The following is a 17,953-nucleotide window of genomic DNA, read 5'->3' as shown; positions in this document are numbered from 1 at the left end:
ATGGGACCTAGTCCAATAGGTGCTTGGAAAAATGGACTGAGCTATACCGAAGTGAGTCAAGAGTATCCGATCTGCCTCAGGCTGAACAGTTGAAGAAATGCCACACCTCCCAGGAGTCTTCATTTCCCCTTCTCAGTGGAATTTACAGAAGCAGGGAGAGAAGTGATCTGCCACACTATGTGGTAGATAATTAGAGGCATGTAACATCACTTTAAGAGCCGTGGATTTGAGGGGTGCCTGGGCATCCAACTCTTGATCTCAGCTCAGGTCTTGATCTCAAGGACGTGAGTTCAAGCCCCGCGTTGGGCGCCATGCTGGGTGTGAGGCCTACTTTAAAAAAAAAAAAAAAAAGGAGCCACGGATTTGAATCCTCCTCACCCTACCACATAGTAGCTTCATACCTTTGGCAAAATATTTAACCTCCCTGAGTCAGTTCCTGTGGGGAGAATAACAGCTTCTTCATTGCATGGTGTACTGTACAAAGTACTTGGCACTGTTCCCTGGCACTTGGTAAGCGTTCAATAAATAGTAGCCATAACTTAATATGGGACAGATTCCAATTTAGGGTCAGATGGAAAATGATTTTTGGGAGGTTTTTTCCCTCAGTCCTTTCTTAATGAGGGTATAAGGCCTCTTCAAAGAGTCAAGGAGGCTGACGGGAACAGGCGCATCTCCCTCCATAGTCAGTCCAGCACCCAGGCAGGGGCCCTTTGTCCCCACATTCCAAAAGCATGTGTGGTAGTTTCATTTTACTGGTCTCTGAGATATTACAAAAACCTAATTGGGTTTAAAAATAACAAAACATTCTTTTCATCTGACTTTTAAAATATCCATTTGATAAGCTAGGTGTTAACGTTATAGTTACCCAGCTGTGGAGCCAGATTTGTACTCATCGAAGAGGTGCAGAAATGCTCAGCATCCTGGACCCCAGTAATGTCTAATCCTTTCGTGGGGGCAGTTGGGGTTTTGAAGAGCTTTAGAGTACCTGTGAAAAAGCCACACATGGCTCAAGGCTACAAACTCATGTCAAGAAACTGGAATTCCCAGACAAACCTGTATAGAAATATTAAGACTAACAAGTTGCTGGGACACCTGGTGGCTCAGTTGGTTAAGCATCTGCCTTCAGCCAGGTCACGATCCCAGGATCCTGGGCTCAAGTCCCACATCGGGCTCCCTGTTCATGCTCTCCTTCCCCCCGCCTTCGACAAATAAATAATAAATAAATAAATCTTTAAAAAAAAAAAGACTAACAAGTTGCCTTGGCAAATTCTGTTCCTCAGCATGGCTAAGCTAGATCACAGTGTAACCAGGTGTCACCACCTGGAGGTATCCACCCTACAGAATTAGGGACCTCACATGACTACCAAAGTTAGGAAAAAAGCTGTAAAAAGATGCTTGTTATAAACTAAGGGAAGTAGCTGTGAGAACTGATTTGACTGTGAGTTTTTATTTTATTTTCTCTTTGGGCTTTTGCCCTGTATCAAATGTTAACTTTAGAAAAGGCATTAAAAGCCAGATTTTCTTAAATAAATCTGACATATTAATATTCAGGTTTAGGTACTAAAAAGATTAATCTGGAAGTGACTTTATTTTTCAAAGTAATTGCTCTACAAAAAGATTGTCTCTCAGGATTCCACTAATTAATGAGGTCTCCTAAGGCATTTGACATTTAATTAATTTTAATTACAACTTTTGAGGAGTACTCTGAGAGCAAGCCATACCTACATTCCCATTTGTTAATTGAAATAAGGACTAAATTATTACTGTGTTTGGTAATTTTGAAATTAATTGCCTCTGGTTTCGTGTAGGTTATTTGTTTTTAAATGAAACCTTCTAAACCAAGAAGTGTTTTTTCTCCTGTGTCCGTTTGAAAGTCTCAATGATGAGAATGCTAATAATTATAATATTCTGTGAGATAGCTCTTGTTTTCAGATCTGCACTCTTGAGTACCATTTGCACAAAATCATATTAATGTGAAGGTTATATACTATTTAAATAGATCTATCATGTATTATACTCCTTACTCAGAAAAGGGCTTTATTCTCTCCCCCAATGGCATATTCCTTCTTCTGAGTCCATAGAAGCACCCTAGAATTTAAACAAGTATTCTTTTGAGAACCACTTGCCCTTCTTGCCGCCCAGTAAGTGGCCTCCGCCTTGCCTCCCTTGCCTGAGGCTTGGAGATTGGAGGTCATTTCAAACCCAGGTCTGTCTTTAGGTCCTTATCGTCAGTGTATAAAACTGGAAGGAAAAAAAAAAAGTATTCATCTAAGAATCAGGATTTTGACTGTAAATCACATCTACCCTTGCGTAATTAATCACATAGAGTTTCATTTATTGCTATTTTGTCATTATAAACTTTCATTTCTGTTTGGCTGAAAATATCCTGATGGGTATGTGACAGGGTTATGAACTCTTTGTATAAAAGCCTCTTTATAAATAAGATTTCTTAAGGCTGTAATGATTTTGTTATCTCGGAGAGGGAGTGTGGGAAGCAATATAAAACCCAGGGCAGAGGGCATGCACTGAAGGCAAAGTTGCAAAGTTCAAGGAAGCATGGTTACAAAACTCCTTTCTTTCGATTGCTCACATTATCCTGAAGTTGGCTTTTTAGAGTAGAAAATTCACAGTACAGGTGAGTCCAGTTGTAGATCAAGCTCACTTAAAGTATCTGGGTATTTTCTGAATCACTGTCAACAAAGAAACAAAATGATCCTTACCCCGCCTAAGTGATGCCGAAATCTCTTCGGTGACTGCCTATGATTCTAAGCAGCATGATCTTTGAGACAGAAGATTTTCACCCTCAGGCATGTGATGGTACATTTTAAACCACAGACAAGGGAAGTGTATGTCCTTGTCAGCAGGTGTCTCCAGATCCATTGCCATGGATTTAAAAAAGTTGAGTACACTGCGATAAAACTGATTTTTTTCCCCAAAAAAGATGGCTACACGAAAGATGTCACAGTAAGTGTTCCATTTACTTTTCCTAAGCAGTCTCTTTGGTCCAGTTAGTGAAAAGGTATAAAAAGTGTTACTTCTTCCAGAGAAGACAAGTAGAGAGTTCCAAGAAAGAAATGAAAACTTTCCAAGGAATATTATACCAAAACCCCCCATTCCTACACTGTGCTGTTTCATAAACACTTGGTGTGTCCTTGGTTTCTTGTGTTCTTTTAATCCCTAGAAGTGTCAGAAAAACTTAATGTCACAGGAGAAAGAAATTAGATCATAGGTAATGTATATAAAATACTCCAATTTTGTGTAACAAACGTTACATATAATAAACATACATTAACAAATACATGTAACCTTGTTTTCAAACCATGCAATAATGAGCTTTGTTACTTCGAATAAATTCTCATGCATTACTTTTAACTGTGGCTATTTAGGGAGAAGACCTTCTTGTCCATTTTTCACAAATGATTGGTCCTTTACACTGTGCTCAGTTCCCTCCCAGGCACACGGAGTTAGAGCTGAAGAGAGCGGAGAGGGGAAAGGACAGTTAAATGCTATTCCCGGAGTCAGGAAAGCAAGTTAAACTTTGTGGACAGTATTCTGAAAATAAAGAAAATAGTCCCATTCTGTGACGCGTTTGATTTCAACCAAAGATTGGGGTTGGGTTTTGACTTTGTTGACCACCTTCACTTAGAAACATGAAACTTTTCCTAAGTCATTCATTCTGTTGGGTGTGTGTTCCATCTTTGCTCTGGCTGTTAGACAATAAGTTACCCTTAATTTCTTTCCTAGCTTTACAGTGGCCAGTGATGGAATGGCTAAGGCAGAAAGCAATGGAAAAATGTCTGTTCCCCTCTCCGTCTTCTTAGATGAAGGGAAAGCATGGGTCCTAGGAGTCAGTAAGCACTTCCAGGAGGCTTCCAGGTTATTATGTGTGTGCATGTATATAGCCGGGTACGTTTTTAAAGTTTCTTCCAAGCTTAAGGGGAAAAAAGCCATACTTTCTTCAATCCTCTGTCCCTTTCTAATAACTGCCTCTTCCCTTCCTTTCTAGTCAGTATTCTTGAAAAGAGTGATGTGCCCTCCCGAGTCCACCCTCACCTCCTGTTCTACCTTTGACTCACTGGAATCTGTCTTCCAAGCCTTTTTCTTTTTCTTTTTTTTTTTCATTCTGACTTCTTTTACTTAAGAGCCCCAGTGACCTGCTAACTCTCACATATCTTCCAGACCTTTCCTGACTTCCTGACATGCTGTCATCCTTACACCGCCATTCTGCTGTCCTCCCCTCCCTTCACTTCTTTGACGCCATTCGGGCAGGGTTCTGCTTGGGGACTGGTAAAATAGTCACTCGTTTCCTCCTTCTTTGTCTCCTCTTCTGCCCATTCCTTAGGGGTTCAGCCTGCTTTGCTTCTCGTCTGAGATCCCTATGCCACCATCACGCAGATCCTGTTGGTAGAGCATCAAACTCAAGCTCAGTATTTTCAAAATGGAATGCCTTGGCTTCTCCCAAGCTCTGTTCTTCCTTCTAAGTTTCTGTCTGATAAATGGCACCAGTACTTGCCTCATCATTGAAGCCCCCAGACCCAAGCATCACTTTGTTGGGTTTTTTTTTCATGCCTCTGTGCCTTTTGCACACTCATAATTCGTTCTTCCTGAAGATTTTCTCAGTACAACTTCCTATGAATTCATTCTTCTTCTGTCCCCTTGAATAAAACCTTTGCTCTTACTTCTGTTATTACAGGAGCAATTTGTGTCTTGATTATATGTTTGTCTCCCTTCTTCCCAACTAATTCCATGAACTTACTCATTTTTGTATATGTAACACTAGCTCAGTGAGCATGTGATAGGCACTCAACATACATTTGAACAAATCAATAGCAAAATGGAATTAATGTGTGTAGGAAAAGAGAAAGGGATGGCCATGTTCTTCAGACATTTAGGGACAGTGGAAGTAGATAGTGGCTCTGATCTCAGCTCTTAGCCCCCAGAGACCTTTTACAGCTTACTTCAAACCCTGACTATTAAATTATGTCAGTGTGTTAGATGGCAGTCACATGAATAAGCCTTGCACACTAAAGAAAGGTGACTAGAGAGTGTTCTAGAAAGAGCAGAACTCACCATTTCCACCTTTCAATAAATTACCTTTATATTTAGCCCTGGGTTAGCAGTCTGCTGCATGAATGCTAAGGAGAGTTGTCTTAATCCTGAGTAGTGGTATCTTACATTTGATAAGAATGTAATCATTGAGCATTTTATGAAAGGGAAGGCCCTGCCGTGAAGGAGCAAGGATGAGGTAATTGTACTGGAGGTGTAACTCCTGGAAAGAAAAGATTGATTGATTGATTTTCAGAGAGAAATTCTGTGTGTGCATGTGAGCGGGGGGGGGGGGGGGGGGGGTTGGGAAGAGGGAGGGAGAAAGAGAGAGAATCTCAAGCAGACTCCCTGCTGAGTGCAGAGCCCAACTCGGGGCTGATCACATGACCCTGAGATCATGACCTGAGCCAAAAAAAAGAGTCAGACACTCAGCCAACTGAGCCACCCAGGCGCCCCGGAAAGAAGAGCTTAGACCAGAGAATTCGTGAAGCAAGGCTCTGGGGACAGCAGGGAGCCAGCTGTCCCTGCTGCCACCTGAGTCCATGTTGTGTTCATTGACCCTGTCCTAACCAGCAGGAGCCAGGAGCTTCTCTGCAAACACCCAAACTGCTCATAACCAGAAATGATCAACCAGTAGCAAAGGTCATGCATAACCTGCAATAGACAGTAACGCCAGCCCCTCGCTCAGGACTAGCGTTGGAGGTTTATTCCTGATAATCCAGGTACCTCACCCTCCCATGCTGCCATACATGTTGTGTTGGACAGGAAGAGAAGGACTCTAGTCCACCAGCCATGCTGTATTCTGTAATATCCTCACTGAGAATAGTAGTTATTCGGGGGGATTGACAATTTCCCGATTTAGAAATACCTTGTCATTTTCACAGTCCTGCTATGTCCAGTGTGGTGGGGCTAGAGTTGAGGGTGGTCATGTGCCAGGTCTGCTGGCGCACTTTTTCTCAAGATCGACACTAATATGAGGACACACAAAAAATTAACATCCAGCCCAAATGACTTATCAATAACAATTTCCACATAAAAATATAAAAGGCATTCTTACAGTATACATTTTTAAATAAAAGTGCCTTTTTGTTGTATTTCTTTGTGACATCTGTTAACCTCTACCTAGCATTCTGTGGGACATATTTGCACCCGAGGTGATGAATCCCCAAACTCTGTCATCCACAGGGTACCAATAACAACGATGAGAGTCCCTACCATTTTCACTTGCAGGCTAATTGACTATACGCGGAAAGTAAGTACATATAAATAGTGTGAGCTGAGTTCAGAAGTAGTGACACGTACAGGTGGCCACGAGCAGTGGTCCCAGACCGAGCATGTAATGTTTGGGACTGGACCTTGGGAAGTGGCATTTAGGAAGAGACAGGCAGTAAGAACCACAGCAGAGAGGAACAGTCAAGGACAGGCGTGTCCAGGCGACGCTGAACCTGCCTCTTTGGATGGACCTGTGCTCATATAGAGGAGTGGTGGGAGAAATAACTAGAAAGATGGAATAAGATGGAATAATTTCTGTGGCTACCAGCTATAGCCAGAAAGACTGCAGAAGGCTTCAATGTGAAGCAGAGGAGGCTGAACTTTATCCAGCAATCGGAGGGTGCCACTGGAGATGGGAAGTAACGTGATGAAAGCCACATGCTGAGACTTTTACAAGGAATCCACTGAAAATGTAGCACTTGAAAGTAGAATTGAATATGAGGGAAACTGGAAATAGGGTGATTGGCCATCCAGTCTTGTAAATTGCTTTTTATTGTCAGATAAAATTCATTTCAAAAAGAACTACATTCCTCTTGGATATATATGTCCCATGTTGAATTCAATCAAGAAGCAAAGTAGAACAATTATTGTTATAAGGGCGTAGGAGGTAGGAAGTAAGATGACACAGTAAACCCTCACTATTTGTAACTTCTGGATCCCAAAATGTATATATTTCACCAAAGTGTATAGTTTTTCCCATAAACTGCATATGACTTCATTTGAGAATCTGCAGCAATAAGTTGAAAGTAATAAAGTTGGGGGGCTGCTGGCTGGCTCATCGGTAGAGCATGCAGCTCTTGGTCTCGGGGTTGTGAGTTCGAGCCCCACGCTGGGTGTAGGGATGACTTAAAACAAAATCTTTCAAATAGAAAGAAAGGAAGTAACAAGTTAAACATAACATGTAGAGAACAGGTAGTCAGCTGTGCTCAGTGCCAAGCGACCCTAACGCACCTGCTTAGAGCAGCACAAGCTGGCCCTTTTGTGCCTCTACAAGTTAAACGTAACATGTAGAGAACAGGTAGTCAGCTGTGCTCAGTGCCAAGCAACCCTAATGCACCTACTTGGAGCAGCATAAGCTGGCCCTTTTGTGCCTCTACAAAATTACATCTGAATTCTTGCCAGGTCCTTTTAAAGTCATTTTTGTTTTTGTTTTTGGTTTTGGTTTTTTGGAGAACTACCTGTTCTCCAAAATGGATTTCAAATCAGCCTGATTCTTTGCCACTAGACTCACAATGACACCCGAATAGCCCTCTCCTCACAAAGGAAGAGAACCTTTCTCTGACCTTCTAGTAGCATCTCTTCACTGACTCCACCCCATCTCCTAAGAGTGAGAACCCCCCCACACACACACACACACAGTTACTCCTTTCAGGAGTCCTGTGGCCACCCCAAACGCTTCCTGTATCTCTGATATAGACTGGAGTTTAGCTATAAACACTCCAGTTAAAGCCATAGCTCACCTCCCCGGGCTCCGGGCCCTACAAATGCTTCTTTCCACTACTTCCTCTCCACACCTCCTCTCATGTGGGAAACCTATTGGAAAGCTCTTCGGGACTGCCCCGTTACAGAAGAGGCTGGCAGAACCAGCTCAAAGTGACCTTAGTTATAAGAACAGGAAGAGGAGACTTCCCATAGGTCACAGGTGGCCGCTTTTCTGTGTTCCGAGACCTAAGTCAGTCAGTTACTTGGAATTAAGATGCATATTGTCATGATATCTCAGCATATCATAATTGACATCTAGGTAAGTGAGCCCTAATGAAACATCACAGTTAATGACTACTTCCAGAACTTAGAAATTTCTAAATCAAATTCAGCCTTAACCATGTTCTCCCCGTGCTGCTTTTCTCTAACCCAGTATTGAAAAGGGACTGTTTATTTTAAAAATTAAAAAGCTATAGGGCAGGCTCCTTATCTTATGTTTTCCATGATTCCTGTTACCGTAAGCATAAACAGAATCAGGCATATGTATAATAAAGTAACACCCATCCATCCTAGATTCTATAGATAGTCCCTAAGAAAGAAAAGAAACATAGTTGGCTCCTGTACAAATCACTAACAAGACGGAAACTGACTCACTATCTTGGTTACTTATTTTGTAACCAATATATAATCCTGAAAGCCAGCCCAGTGGGGTAACCCGGCCAGAGCTTTTCAGTGTCCTAGTTGATTCTCAGCTCCTTAAGAGAAGGAGACGCTCTGGGGGCGCCTGGGCGGCTCAGTTGTTAAGCGTCTGCCTTCGGCTCAGATCATGATCCCAGGGTCCTGGGATCGAGCCCCGCATAGGCTTCCCTGCTCAGCCAGGAGCCTGTTTCTCCCTCTCCCGCTTCCCCGGCTTCTATTCCCTCTCTAGCTGTCTCTCTCTGTGTGTCAAATAAATAAATAAATAAAATCTTAAAAAAAAGAAAAGGAGACCCTCCAGTGGTGCAGGAGTTCCCAGCCCCCGCCCCCCACCCCGAGCCAGCTGAATAATCCTCTCTCTCTCCCTTATCCAAACCCATGTCCTCCCAGATTTTCTTTCTGTAGTATTCCACTACCTCTTTTTTAAAAACTCAAAAGGGAAAAGCCTACAGCTATTGGAGAAGAGAATCTGCTGCTCAGAATACTTCGTTTCAGCCTAAAGAGCTTTTCCAAATGAAAAACGATCACCAGTGGGTCCCAGTAACCAGAGCTGCGGGTCCTCTGGGTGGGAGCAATGATCCTCTGTGCTAGGAAGAAATGTAACAGATGAGACTTTAAATTGCTTCCATTTCGCTTAGAACTGAGGTTTGCGTGGTCATGTGACTTTTCGTAACATCTGTTTTTTTCTGGGAAGCCAGTTAGAGGCCCAGTGTGCCATGTAGGTGGTAGAGGATGCAATGTCACGTGAACCTATTTTATTTGGTTTTAAGCAAACCCAATACCAAAGCTAATGGAAGCTTGCTGTTTCATTGTCCTCGTTACCCCCAGAGCTGCGGGGACAGAAAGAAATTGAAAGCAAAGGTGAAAAAATTGTTGGGAACACGGCCTAAAAGCAGGCAAGGACCTTTCTGACGAAGTCAGAATTGGCTGTTTTTACCTGTGTGGCTTAGGGTAGACTAGCAGAACCAGGTATAAACTGCCCCCTGCTGCCTGACACAGAGAAGTACATTTAAAAATGTCCGCTTCATTAAAAAGAATCCTATTCTCGAATGCCTCTGTGAATGGAACAGAAAAGGGAGGGTGTGGGGGGGCAACAGCCCGCAGACTCGTGCAAGCCATGGACCTCACAGGTCACCTAATCCTCTCCCAGGTGAAGCTGAAGGAAGTTAGAGGCAGCCCTCGTGAAAAGTGCTATTTGGGGTTTGGAAGTCTGCCTCACTACCCCATCTGCAGCCTTGTTCCAGCAGCATCCGTGACACCCGGGAGCTAGTTAGAAATTCAGGTTCCTGGGCCCCGCCCTAGGTCCGCTGAGTCAGAGTCTGCCCATTGAGATCCCCGGTGATTCACATGCACACTTAGGAGGGAGAAGCCCTGCACATAACTTCAGAAGGAGCCTCCACCCTGGAGAAGAGCCTCCAGTCCCAAAGGTTTGGATCACACTGAATTCAGTTTGAACAGGGGATAAACAACAACACAATAGAAGAGTTTGATCCTCTATTAAGATCATAATTGCCTTACGTCCTTATTTTCTTAATACTTCCGTTTTATACAGCTCACACATCACTGGCCCTTGAACTCGCTGTCGTTCACGTTACTGGCCACGGTTCAGTGGCAACTGGCTTTTGCCAAGCAGTCCCCTTGAAAATCGGTCTGTCCCGCCAAGTTCGTGACAGGCGTGGATTTGATCTTGGGCAGCACCTGTGTTTATCATCCTCCTTATGTGCTGCGGTCTTCTCGCTCCGCCCCCCCCCACCCCCCACCCCCCACGCCCACCCCCCCCACCCCACCCCCCGCCTTATGCCCCTGCCGTTACTGTTTTAAGAGTAGCAACTTGACCCACTGTCAGTCTGTTGCTAACCCGGAGTGTTCTTTTCTGCGCCAGGTCAGGGAAGAGTGCCGGCTCCTGAACGCCCCTCCTGTTCCACCCCGAAGCGCAAAGCCTTTGTCCACAAGCCCCTCGGTCCCTCCTCGTACGGCCAAGCCAGCGCGGCAGCAGACTCGCTCTCCCAGCCCCACCCTGTCCTACTATTCGTCAGGGCTGCACGACATGTAAGTCTTAACGCCAGGGCACGCGCCTTCTTGTCGGCCAGCTCGCCGGTTCTTGAGAACAGTGCCAAGGGTAGCTGTAGCCTGGGCAGGAGGTGGGAGAGGACATGTTCTTTAAACACAAAAGAATTTCACTGGAAAAGCATGACGGGGCCCCTGTTGGTTTCAAGCGAGGATGGAAGAACCAGTGTCCTAGGAAGGAAAGAAACCACAGTAGAGGTGAGAAACTCCGCAATAAGGGCCGACTGGATTCTCTTTAAAGCAAGCCACGGAGTGCCACCAGCTCTCACAAACCAGGTTCTCGTTCTTTGCACTCCCACTTCTGCACAAGCAGACAGACGACAGCACCTTCAACCGGGACCTAGAGCTGAAAGGGTCCTGTTGGCTCTGTTCTGCCTTTCCACCCAGTACGGGAATCCCTTCTTGACCGCTGCAGTCTGGTAGCCATTCGCTTCTGTCTGGATCTTTCCAGTGCTGTGAGCTCCTCCTTTTGCACTGCAGCTCATTCCATCGCTGGCAAATGCCAGTGATTTTTTGGTAATCTTTCCCTATATCCAGTTGAAATCTATCTCCACGTAAGTTTCAACTGTTTCTTACCTCTGGGGGGGAAAAAAAAAGATCGTCCCTGCTTCTCTTTGTCAGCCTGTGAACAATTTGAAGTCAGCTAAGATGGAAGTCTTCTCCAAAGAGATTGCCTCAGTTCCTCCAGCTATTTCCCCTGGCATCGCAGCCTGGTCCCTCATTAGCCTGGTCACCCCACTTCTGAGCACACCCTGGCTTCCCTGTCACTCTTAAAATATGGCCCCCGAGTTGAAGGCACTGCTCCATGTCTGGTCTTCACCATGTAAAATAGCTCTCTTTTGCAGTTATTTTTTGTTCTCTGGACGTTGAAATCCTTATGCTAGTTTTACTCAGTTGAATAGAAGCCAAGGCAAGCATTGTGTTTGACGCATTTCTTCTCACCTCAGACTTTGGGATGGAAATAGAGTCATAGGTGCTGGTGCTGTAGTCTTGTCACATGGCCCAAGGATGACAGGCACGAGGCCCCCATTTGCAGCTCTCGAGCCACCCTGACCCGCTGCAGACATTACTCGTCATTCACACGACCTACTGGTGATAAGCCTAAACATGGCTTAAGAATTTTTCTCATCATGGGGCGCCTGGGTGGCTCAGTCATTAACCGGCTGCCTTTGGCTCAGGTCGTGATCACAGGGCCTTGGGATCGAGCCCCGTATCGGGCTCTCTGCTCGGCGGGAAGCCTGCTTCTCCCTCTCCCACTCCCCCTGCTTGTGTTCCCTCTCTTACTGTGTCTCTCTCTGTCAAATAAATAAATAAAATCTTAAAAAAAAAATTTTTTTTTCTCATTGTAAAGATCCAGGCACCCACTCACAGTGATTTTCTTGTTAGTTAAATTAAATATATATATATATATATATATTTGCCACCTCTACTATAACCTTTTAAATCATTATAATTCATATCTGTGTAATTATCGATGAATTTTAGTAACTTAAAGACTTTTTTTAAAACCCGGTGAAGTTAGCAGGTACTTTATCGGATTCATGATAAGAAGTACTGTATTTTTCTTCCTAGCTGTCCTTTTCTACTCACAAGTGACATCTGGGGGATAAGGGTCAGCTCGATATTTGGCTTCTACTTTTGACTCCCCTCCCTTTCTGTGTTTGCTCTTAAGCAGCGTTCCTAAAAGCGACACAAGTCCTTCCGAAAGTGCACCTGTGTCCTGCTACCCCTGCAACCGCATGAAAACTGATTCTGTGGACCTCAAGTCCCCGATGGGAAGTCCCTCTGCTGACACACTCTCCTCCAGGCTCTCATGGCCCAACCATTATTCGGGAGCGTCGGAGAGCCAGACCAGGAGCGACTTCCTGCTGGGTCCCAGCAGGAGCTACAGTTACCCCAGACAGAAGATGCCAGGCACACCAAAGAGAAACTGCCCAGCACCCTTTGATTTGGACGGCCACGAGCTCTCGGCCAGTCCCCCTGGCTCCGTCACTTCAGAATTCAGCGGCAGCGTCTCTGCCTGTCCCAAGTCGGCCAGCTACTCTGTGGAGAGCACAGATGAGAAAACTCTGGCTGCTGACACAACCAAGCAGAGTATTTCATGCCCTGCCTTACCCCCCAGGGCTCCAAAACCAGTGGAAGAGAAAGCTGCCTTGGACACTTCTCCTTTGCCTCTGAAAATTGATGGTGCTGAGGAAGACCCCGAGTCTGGGTCACCGGACCTCTCTGAAGACCAGTACTTTGTTAAAAAGGGCATGCAGGACATCTTCTCCGTCACCTACCCTTTCTCATCTCCGCTCCACCTCCAGCTGGCCCCCAGGTCCTGCGGCGATGGCTCCCCGTGGCAGCCGCCCGCTGACCTGTCAGGACTCTCTATAGAAGAAGTGTCCAAGTCGTTACGGTTTATTGGTTTGTCTGAAGATGTCATATCATTCTTCGTTACTGAAAAGATCGATGGGAATTTGCTCGTTCAGCTGACGGAAGAAATCCTCTCCGAGGATTTCAAATTGAGCAAACTGCAGGTGAAGAAAATAATGCAATTCATTAATGGCTGGAGGCCCAAAATATAGCCAAATAACCCCAGCTAGCATTGAACAAAATGGACAAATGTGTGTGCCAGAAGGGGTGGGCTGGGACACAATTCCATGTTTTTTGCACTAAAAACCTTCTCTGTAAATAGGGATAAGAGAAACTCTTACTATGCAGATTACGTTTTTGAATGGTGAACAGGCTATTTTGTACATCAATAAAAATGCCGTACAGAACACTTAGAGGTGTGCCTTGTACATCACTCAGCAGCTGCTCAAAGACAAAAGGCATGTTCAGAGAATTAATTCTCACCCAAGTAGGTTTATGCGAGAAGGTATGATATTTATTACAAAATAGCCAAAGCTGAAAACCGTAAGAATCAAAAAAACAAAAAAACAAAAAAAAACAAAAAAAGAACTTAAAAAAAAAACACTTTTTGAACAACAGTTCTCTCCTTTGGGGGAATCGACTTTAGACAATTAACTATTCTGTGCTCTGTCGTTTGGATTGCTCAATGCTAATTGTTTTACTCTTGTGCCTGAAAATGTTAGTGATATGAAATGACACTTTACTGTTTGTTATATGCTTGGTGGGGATCTTTTCATCAAAAGGCATTTTCCAAAAGTCACGTGTTGATAGAGGATGTATGAAATAATACAAATCATGACCACAATAATTTATCTGTAACTGCTGCTAGTTTTATTGAGCAGTGGGGAAAAAAACCCAGAATATATACATGTTTGATACACAATACAAACATGTTTTAAACATCATTATTAGTCTCATATTTTAGATAACATCTGTTCACTTTCAAAGATCCATTGAGGTTTGGGGCCGTTAACTAAGTTGACGCTCTTAGGAAGAGTGGACAGAATGATTCCAAAGATTCTCAGAACCCTTCCCCTCGAAGCTCAGTCTGACTCGGCTTCATCACTGAAAGCTTGGAAGAAATCAGTAGAGGGTCTGTATTAAAGAATTAAATTTGATTGTAAGCCCATGGGCGGTGGTTTGCATGTAATACTTGCATGCCAATGTCTGGGAAAATGGTAGTTTCTTGTCAGAGGGTAATTCATCTCCAGTTTGAGGGTCTTCTTTTTTCCCCGGTGTCTAACAGCAAGAGGCCTGAAGAGCATTTCTCAGAGTGTGTTAGGTGTTCTCCACACGCTTGTGCTTCAGGAGAGCTCAAAAATCAGACTGACGACCTTCATCTTTTGAGTAATTTTTATAAAGTATCAGTAAGTACACTTGTTTCGTTCATAAGCCTCTTCTTTCCTCTTGTCCAAAGAAAATACATTATTACCATACTTTTATTCCAAGAATTCCAGGACATTATTCTGACAGTTCTTGACAGATGTAATTAAAAATTCCAAAATAGGGCCTCATCATCATTGTTGACTTTTTGAAGGAATGTAAATCTTAGAAAAGTTCTAGTTCTCTGAGCAAGCCACCAGCCCTAGCCCTGCCTCCCCCACTAGTCTGATTCTGGATGTGCAGACGTCTGTGACTGAGGTCAGCCCACCAGGCGTCAATATGACTTGCAGGATTAGCTTCTATCTTTTTATCCACTCTTCCTGCTCACCATAATACCTAAACAAAGGTAAAGACAAGACCCACGATAACGCAACATGCAATATGCAATATGGCTTTATTTCTTGACATTAAAGATATTCTTAATCCATCTCCTGTTTTAGAATTGAGGTGAATTGAACCTCTTCTCATTTTCCATCCTAAATCTTTTTTTTTTAAGGCATTTTTTTTTCTCCCTTCACACATCTCCCAAAATGTAAATACTCTTGGTAAAATGCATCCCATAAGGAAAACTGGAGCGCCCCTTCAGAAGTAATTGAAAAATCTATACGGAAGTTTCCGGTCCTACACTCACCTGACATGAGACCCCTCAGTGACGTTTATGTTTAAAAAAACATCCTTCTGTGTGAGCAACTACTTCCATGGCAACATTAACCTCTCAGCACTTCCTTTTAAAATAAAAACAGAGGTTGCAGTTGAAACGCTGCACGTTTTTCTCTAGCAAATCCTTGCTCAGTCTGCTTTTAAGCACCTGACCCTTGGACACAATTCTCAGATTCCGGCTGGAAGAACAGAGTGGGTTTGGGTTTACTATGAAGGCTGCCCCACATAAACAGCTGACACCTTGTATGTTTCTCTTTTTGTGTTTTCTTTTGCAAAAACTTGATACAAATAGTTTCTGGTTTTTGTCCTGGCATGTGTACATCGTTTGTATTGGTGGTAATATAGAGACTACTTGGGGGCAGGCGCTATGGCCTTTGGGTCCTCTATTCAAATTTGTTGAGCACCGTTTATTGCCAGGCACTATGCTGGTATGACTCGACAGTGCTGAAAAAAAAAAAAGCCCTCTTGGAGCTCATGATGTTTATATTTAAAATCACAGTTGCTGAGACTGCAAATGTGTGAGTAAAAGAGACGGGAAATCTTCTGGGCAGTTGGATGTATGGAGAGTTAAGTGTGTTCTGTCTTTAAAGAATCACAGATGGAAGAAATGGCAGGCTTTATTAAAGGGGTAAGAAAATCAACGCCACTTGATCATGAAAACTTAGAATATGTCGGAGGCTGACAGTGTCTCGGACTCCTACTGGCTAATGTTCTCTTTTACCGATTAGGAATGTTTTTAACTGTGATAACTATCTCCTGGCATCTCCAAAGGCACAGATACATGTAGTTGCCATTCCTGAGCTGAACACTTTGTAGAGGACCTTGGCACCCTGACTAGACAAGGCACGTATAGGCAGAAAGGATCACAGCAAGAGACGCAGCGCAGGGATGGGGAGGAACTGGCCTTTCCCTGCTGAGAGCTGCAGTTTCGCAGTGAGAAATGATGTTCTAGAGATCCCCAGAAGCAGAACTTTTGCTAACCCAACCAGGTCAAGACAGCATATCTGGCAGGTTCCCTGCAGTCAATGCGGTGACCGTGGGGCTTGGGGGAAAGTGTCTGTCTAAACAGGACCCTCCTTGGGGTTTAAATTCATGGCCCCCATCAGAAAAGAAAATCAGCAATAAGCCAAACCAAGCAGCTAAAGTGTAGAATATGGACCTAACTCATGCTGGAAGGGAGAACTCACACACTCCCAGACCGATTCTTAGAATCTTGTAAATGCCAGCCCATTTCTCCTTGAAGTTGAGCTGCTCAACTTTATGAACTGTGAAATTTACATTTATACTCTTTCAACCCACATATACCATTCAAGTTTATGAAGTTTCAGCAAGCTGCCCATTCGACTAAATTGATACGTTTATTCTTGTCTCATGTAGAAATAAAACAATCTTATGGGAAACTGTTATGACAATCCATTCCAACTGTTTTCAGACACATGCATAAACACCCTCTGCTCACATTCCAGAACCACCTGCACACCATCCATACAGCTCCTTGAGAAGTTCAGGGGGTGGATGTGGATGGATAGAGGGTCCTTCATTTTCCAAACACTTTGTGTAACAAGTCACTACTTATCGTGCCTAAAGAGCATGAAATTAACATTTTGAATAACAAACTGGAAAACAAAACCATTCTCCAAAGTACCTCATGAACCATTCAAAGGAAATTTCAACGTCAGTCCCCCAGAAAAGTTAAATCTGCTGTTGGACACACGAGACTTTCAGAAACTATGACCATTCTATCAATTCCCACTCTTTATCTAGTAATATAAAGGCAATGGGCTGCTAGGGCAAAAAGAGTAAAATGCCCAGAATGCAAATGATAGAAAGTAGGATTTTTTATGCTGTGGGGTTGTAATATTGTGGAATTCTCATGGCCCCTTCTTGTCAAGTCACATTGCAGTTTAGTCTTTAAAACTTGTTTTAAGGGCGCCTGGGTGGCTCAGTTGGTTAAGCGACTGCCTTCGGCTCAGGTCATGATCCTGGAGTCCCAGGATCGAGTCCCGCATCGGGCTCCCTGCTCGGCGGGGAGTCTGCTTCTCCCTCTGACCCTCTTCCCTCTCGTGCTCTCTGTCTCTCATTCTCTCTCTCTCAAATAAATAAATAAAATCTTTAAAAAAAACTTGTTTTAAAATTGATCTCATTGTGAAAACCAGAAACAAGGGGTAAACGTGATATCAGTTAAAACTATGTACAAATAAATATCTTCTGTAATTTTGCTGCTCTGTCTAATTTTTAGGCTATGAATTTTGTAATGAGCTTATCAGATTATAAATTTCCTTTGTTTACAATCTCATGTAGTCGGGCTCAGATCATTTCTTAGCTATCAACCTCTTCTCCCATTTTCATATTAAGTTCCATTTAAAATAATTGTTTAAGCTAAGCCTAAAAATTGAACTCAATTAATTAAAAACTGGGGGAGTTTTCCTTGATTTAAATGGAAAGGGTATATTCTTAAGAATTTTGTAACTGTCTTTATAGGTTCTTCGCTTGGAAAACCGGGGGTGTTAACTACCAGTTACCAGTTGTGTTACTTTCCAGAGCATTATCTAATGGGCCCAATGTGTACCTCAAGATAAACATGGTATGTTCTGTCTAAAAAAATTCATTGTTGATTTAAATGGTTCCGAAATGTCTATAAATAAAGAAAATTTAAAAGTTGATCCTCTTGCAGTTCGAATCATCTTCTATTTAAGCCTTCAACCTTCTGTCCTGTTTCACAGGGATAAAGCTTATGACTAAATCCATAGGTGGCCACTTCCCTGGGTTTTGGGGAAAAGCACTGGAAGACCATGTAGCGTTGAACCTGTAGGAGGGGGTTGGCTAAAGCATGCAAGGATCTATCTCAAGGTCCTAGGAGTACTTACATCAAACGGACACTAGGACATATGATTCCCCCAAACTGAAAATTGCAAAGTAAATTTGAGTTTATTAATAAGGTGGGTTAGAGTCAAATATCTTGAGGTTAGAAAAAGCCAAATCATTGAAAAGAATGATTAAGCACTTGGTA

At 43.4% G+C, this 17,953-nt stretch overlaps 1 protein-coding gene across 3 annotated transcripts in view; it reads left to right on the top strand.

The window, feature by feature from the left end:
* The window catches only part of GAREM1 (GRB2 associated regulator of MAPK1 subtype 1), a 194,444-nt gene extending 176,860 nt beyond the window's left edge, over positions 1 to 17,584 (top strand). The window contains exons 5-7 of one of the 3 annotated variants that reach the window (XM_027576738.2): positions 10,319 to 10,485; positions 12,176 to 13,025; positions 17,425 to 17,584. In XM_027576738.2, coding sequence (XP_027432539.1) covers positions 10,319 to 10,485; positions 12,176 to 13,025; positions 17,425 to 17,454 — 1,047 coding nt within the window. In that variant the 3' untranslated portion in view covers positions 17,455 to 17,584. Of the gene's footprint in view, positions 1 to 10,318; positions 10,486 to 12,175 lie in introns of all 3 variants that reach the window. The other 2 variants (XM_027576737.2, XM_027576736.2) reach the window with 2 other exon arrangements.
* The last annotated feature ends 369 nt before the right edge of the window (positions 17,585 to 17,953 follow it).

This window comes from Zalophus californianus, chromosome 14 (genome assembly GCF_009762305.2).
Source record: "Zalophus californianus isolate mZalCal1 chromosome 14, mZalCal1.pri.v2, whole genome shotgun sequence".
Classification (NCBI taxonomy): domain Eukaryota; kingdom Metazoa; phylum Chordata; class Mammalia; order Carnivora; family Otariidae; genus Zalophus; species Zalophus californianus.
Note: the sequence above shows the minus strand (reverse complement) of the source record. Positions and strands in the feature narration are given on the sequence as shown.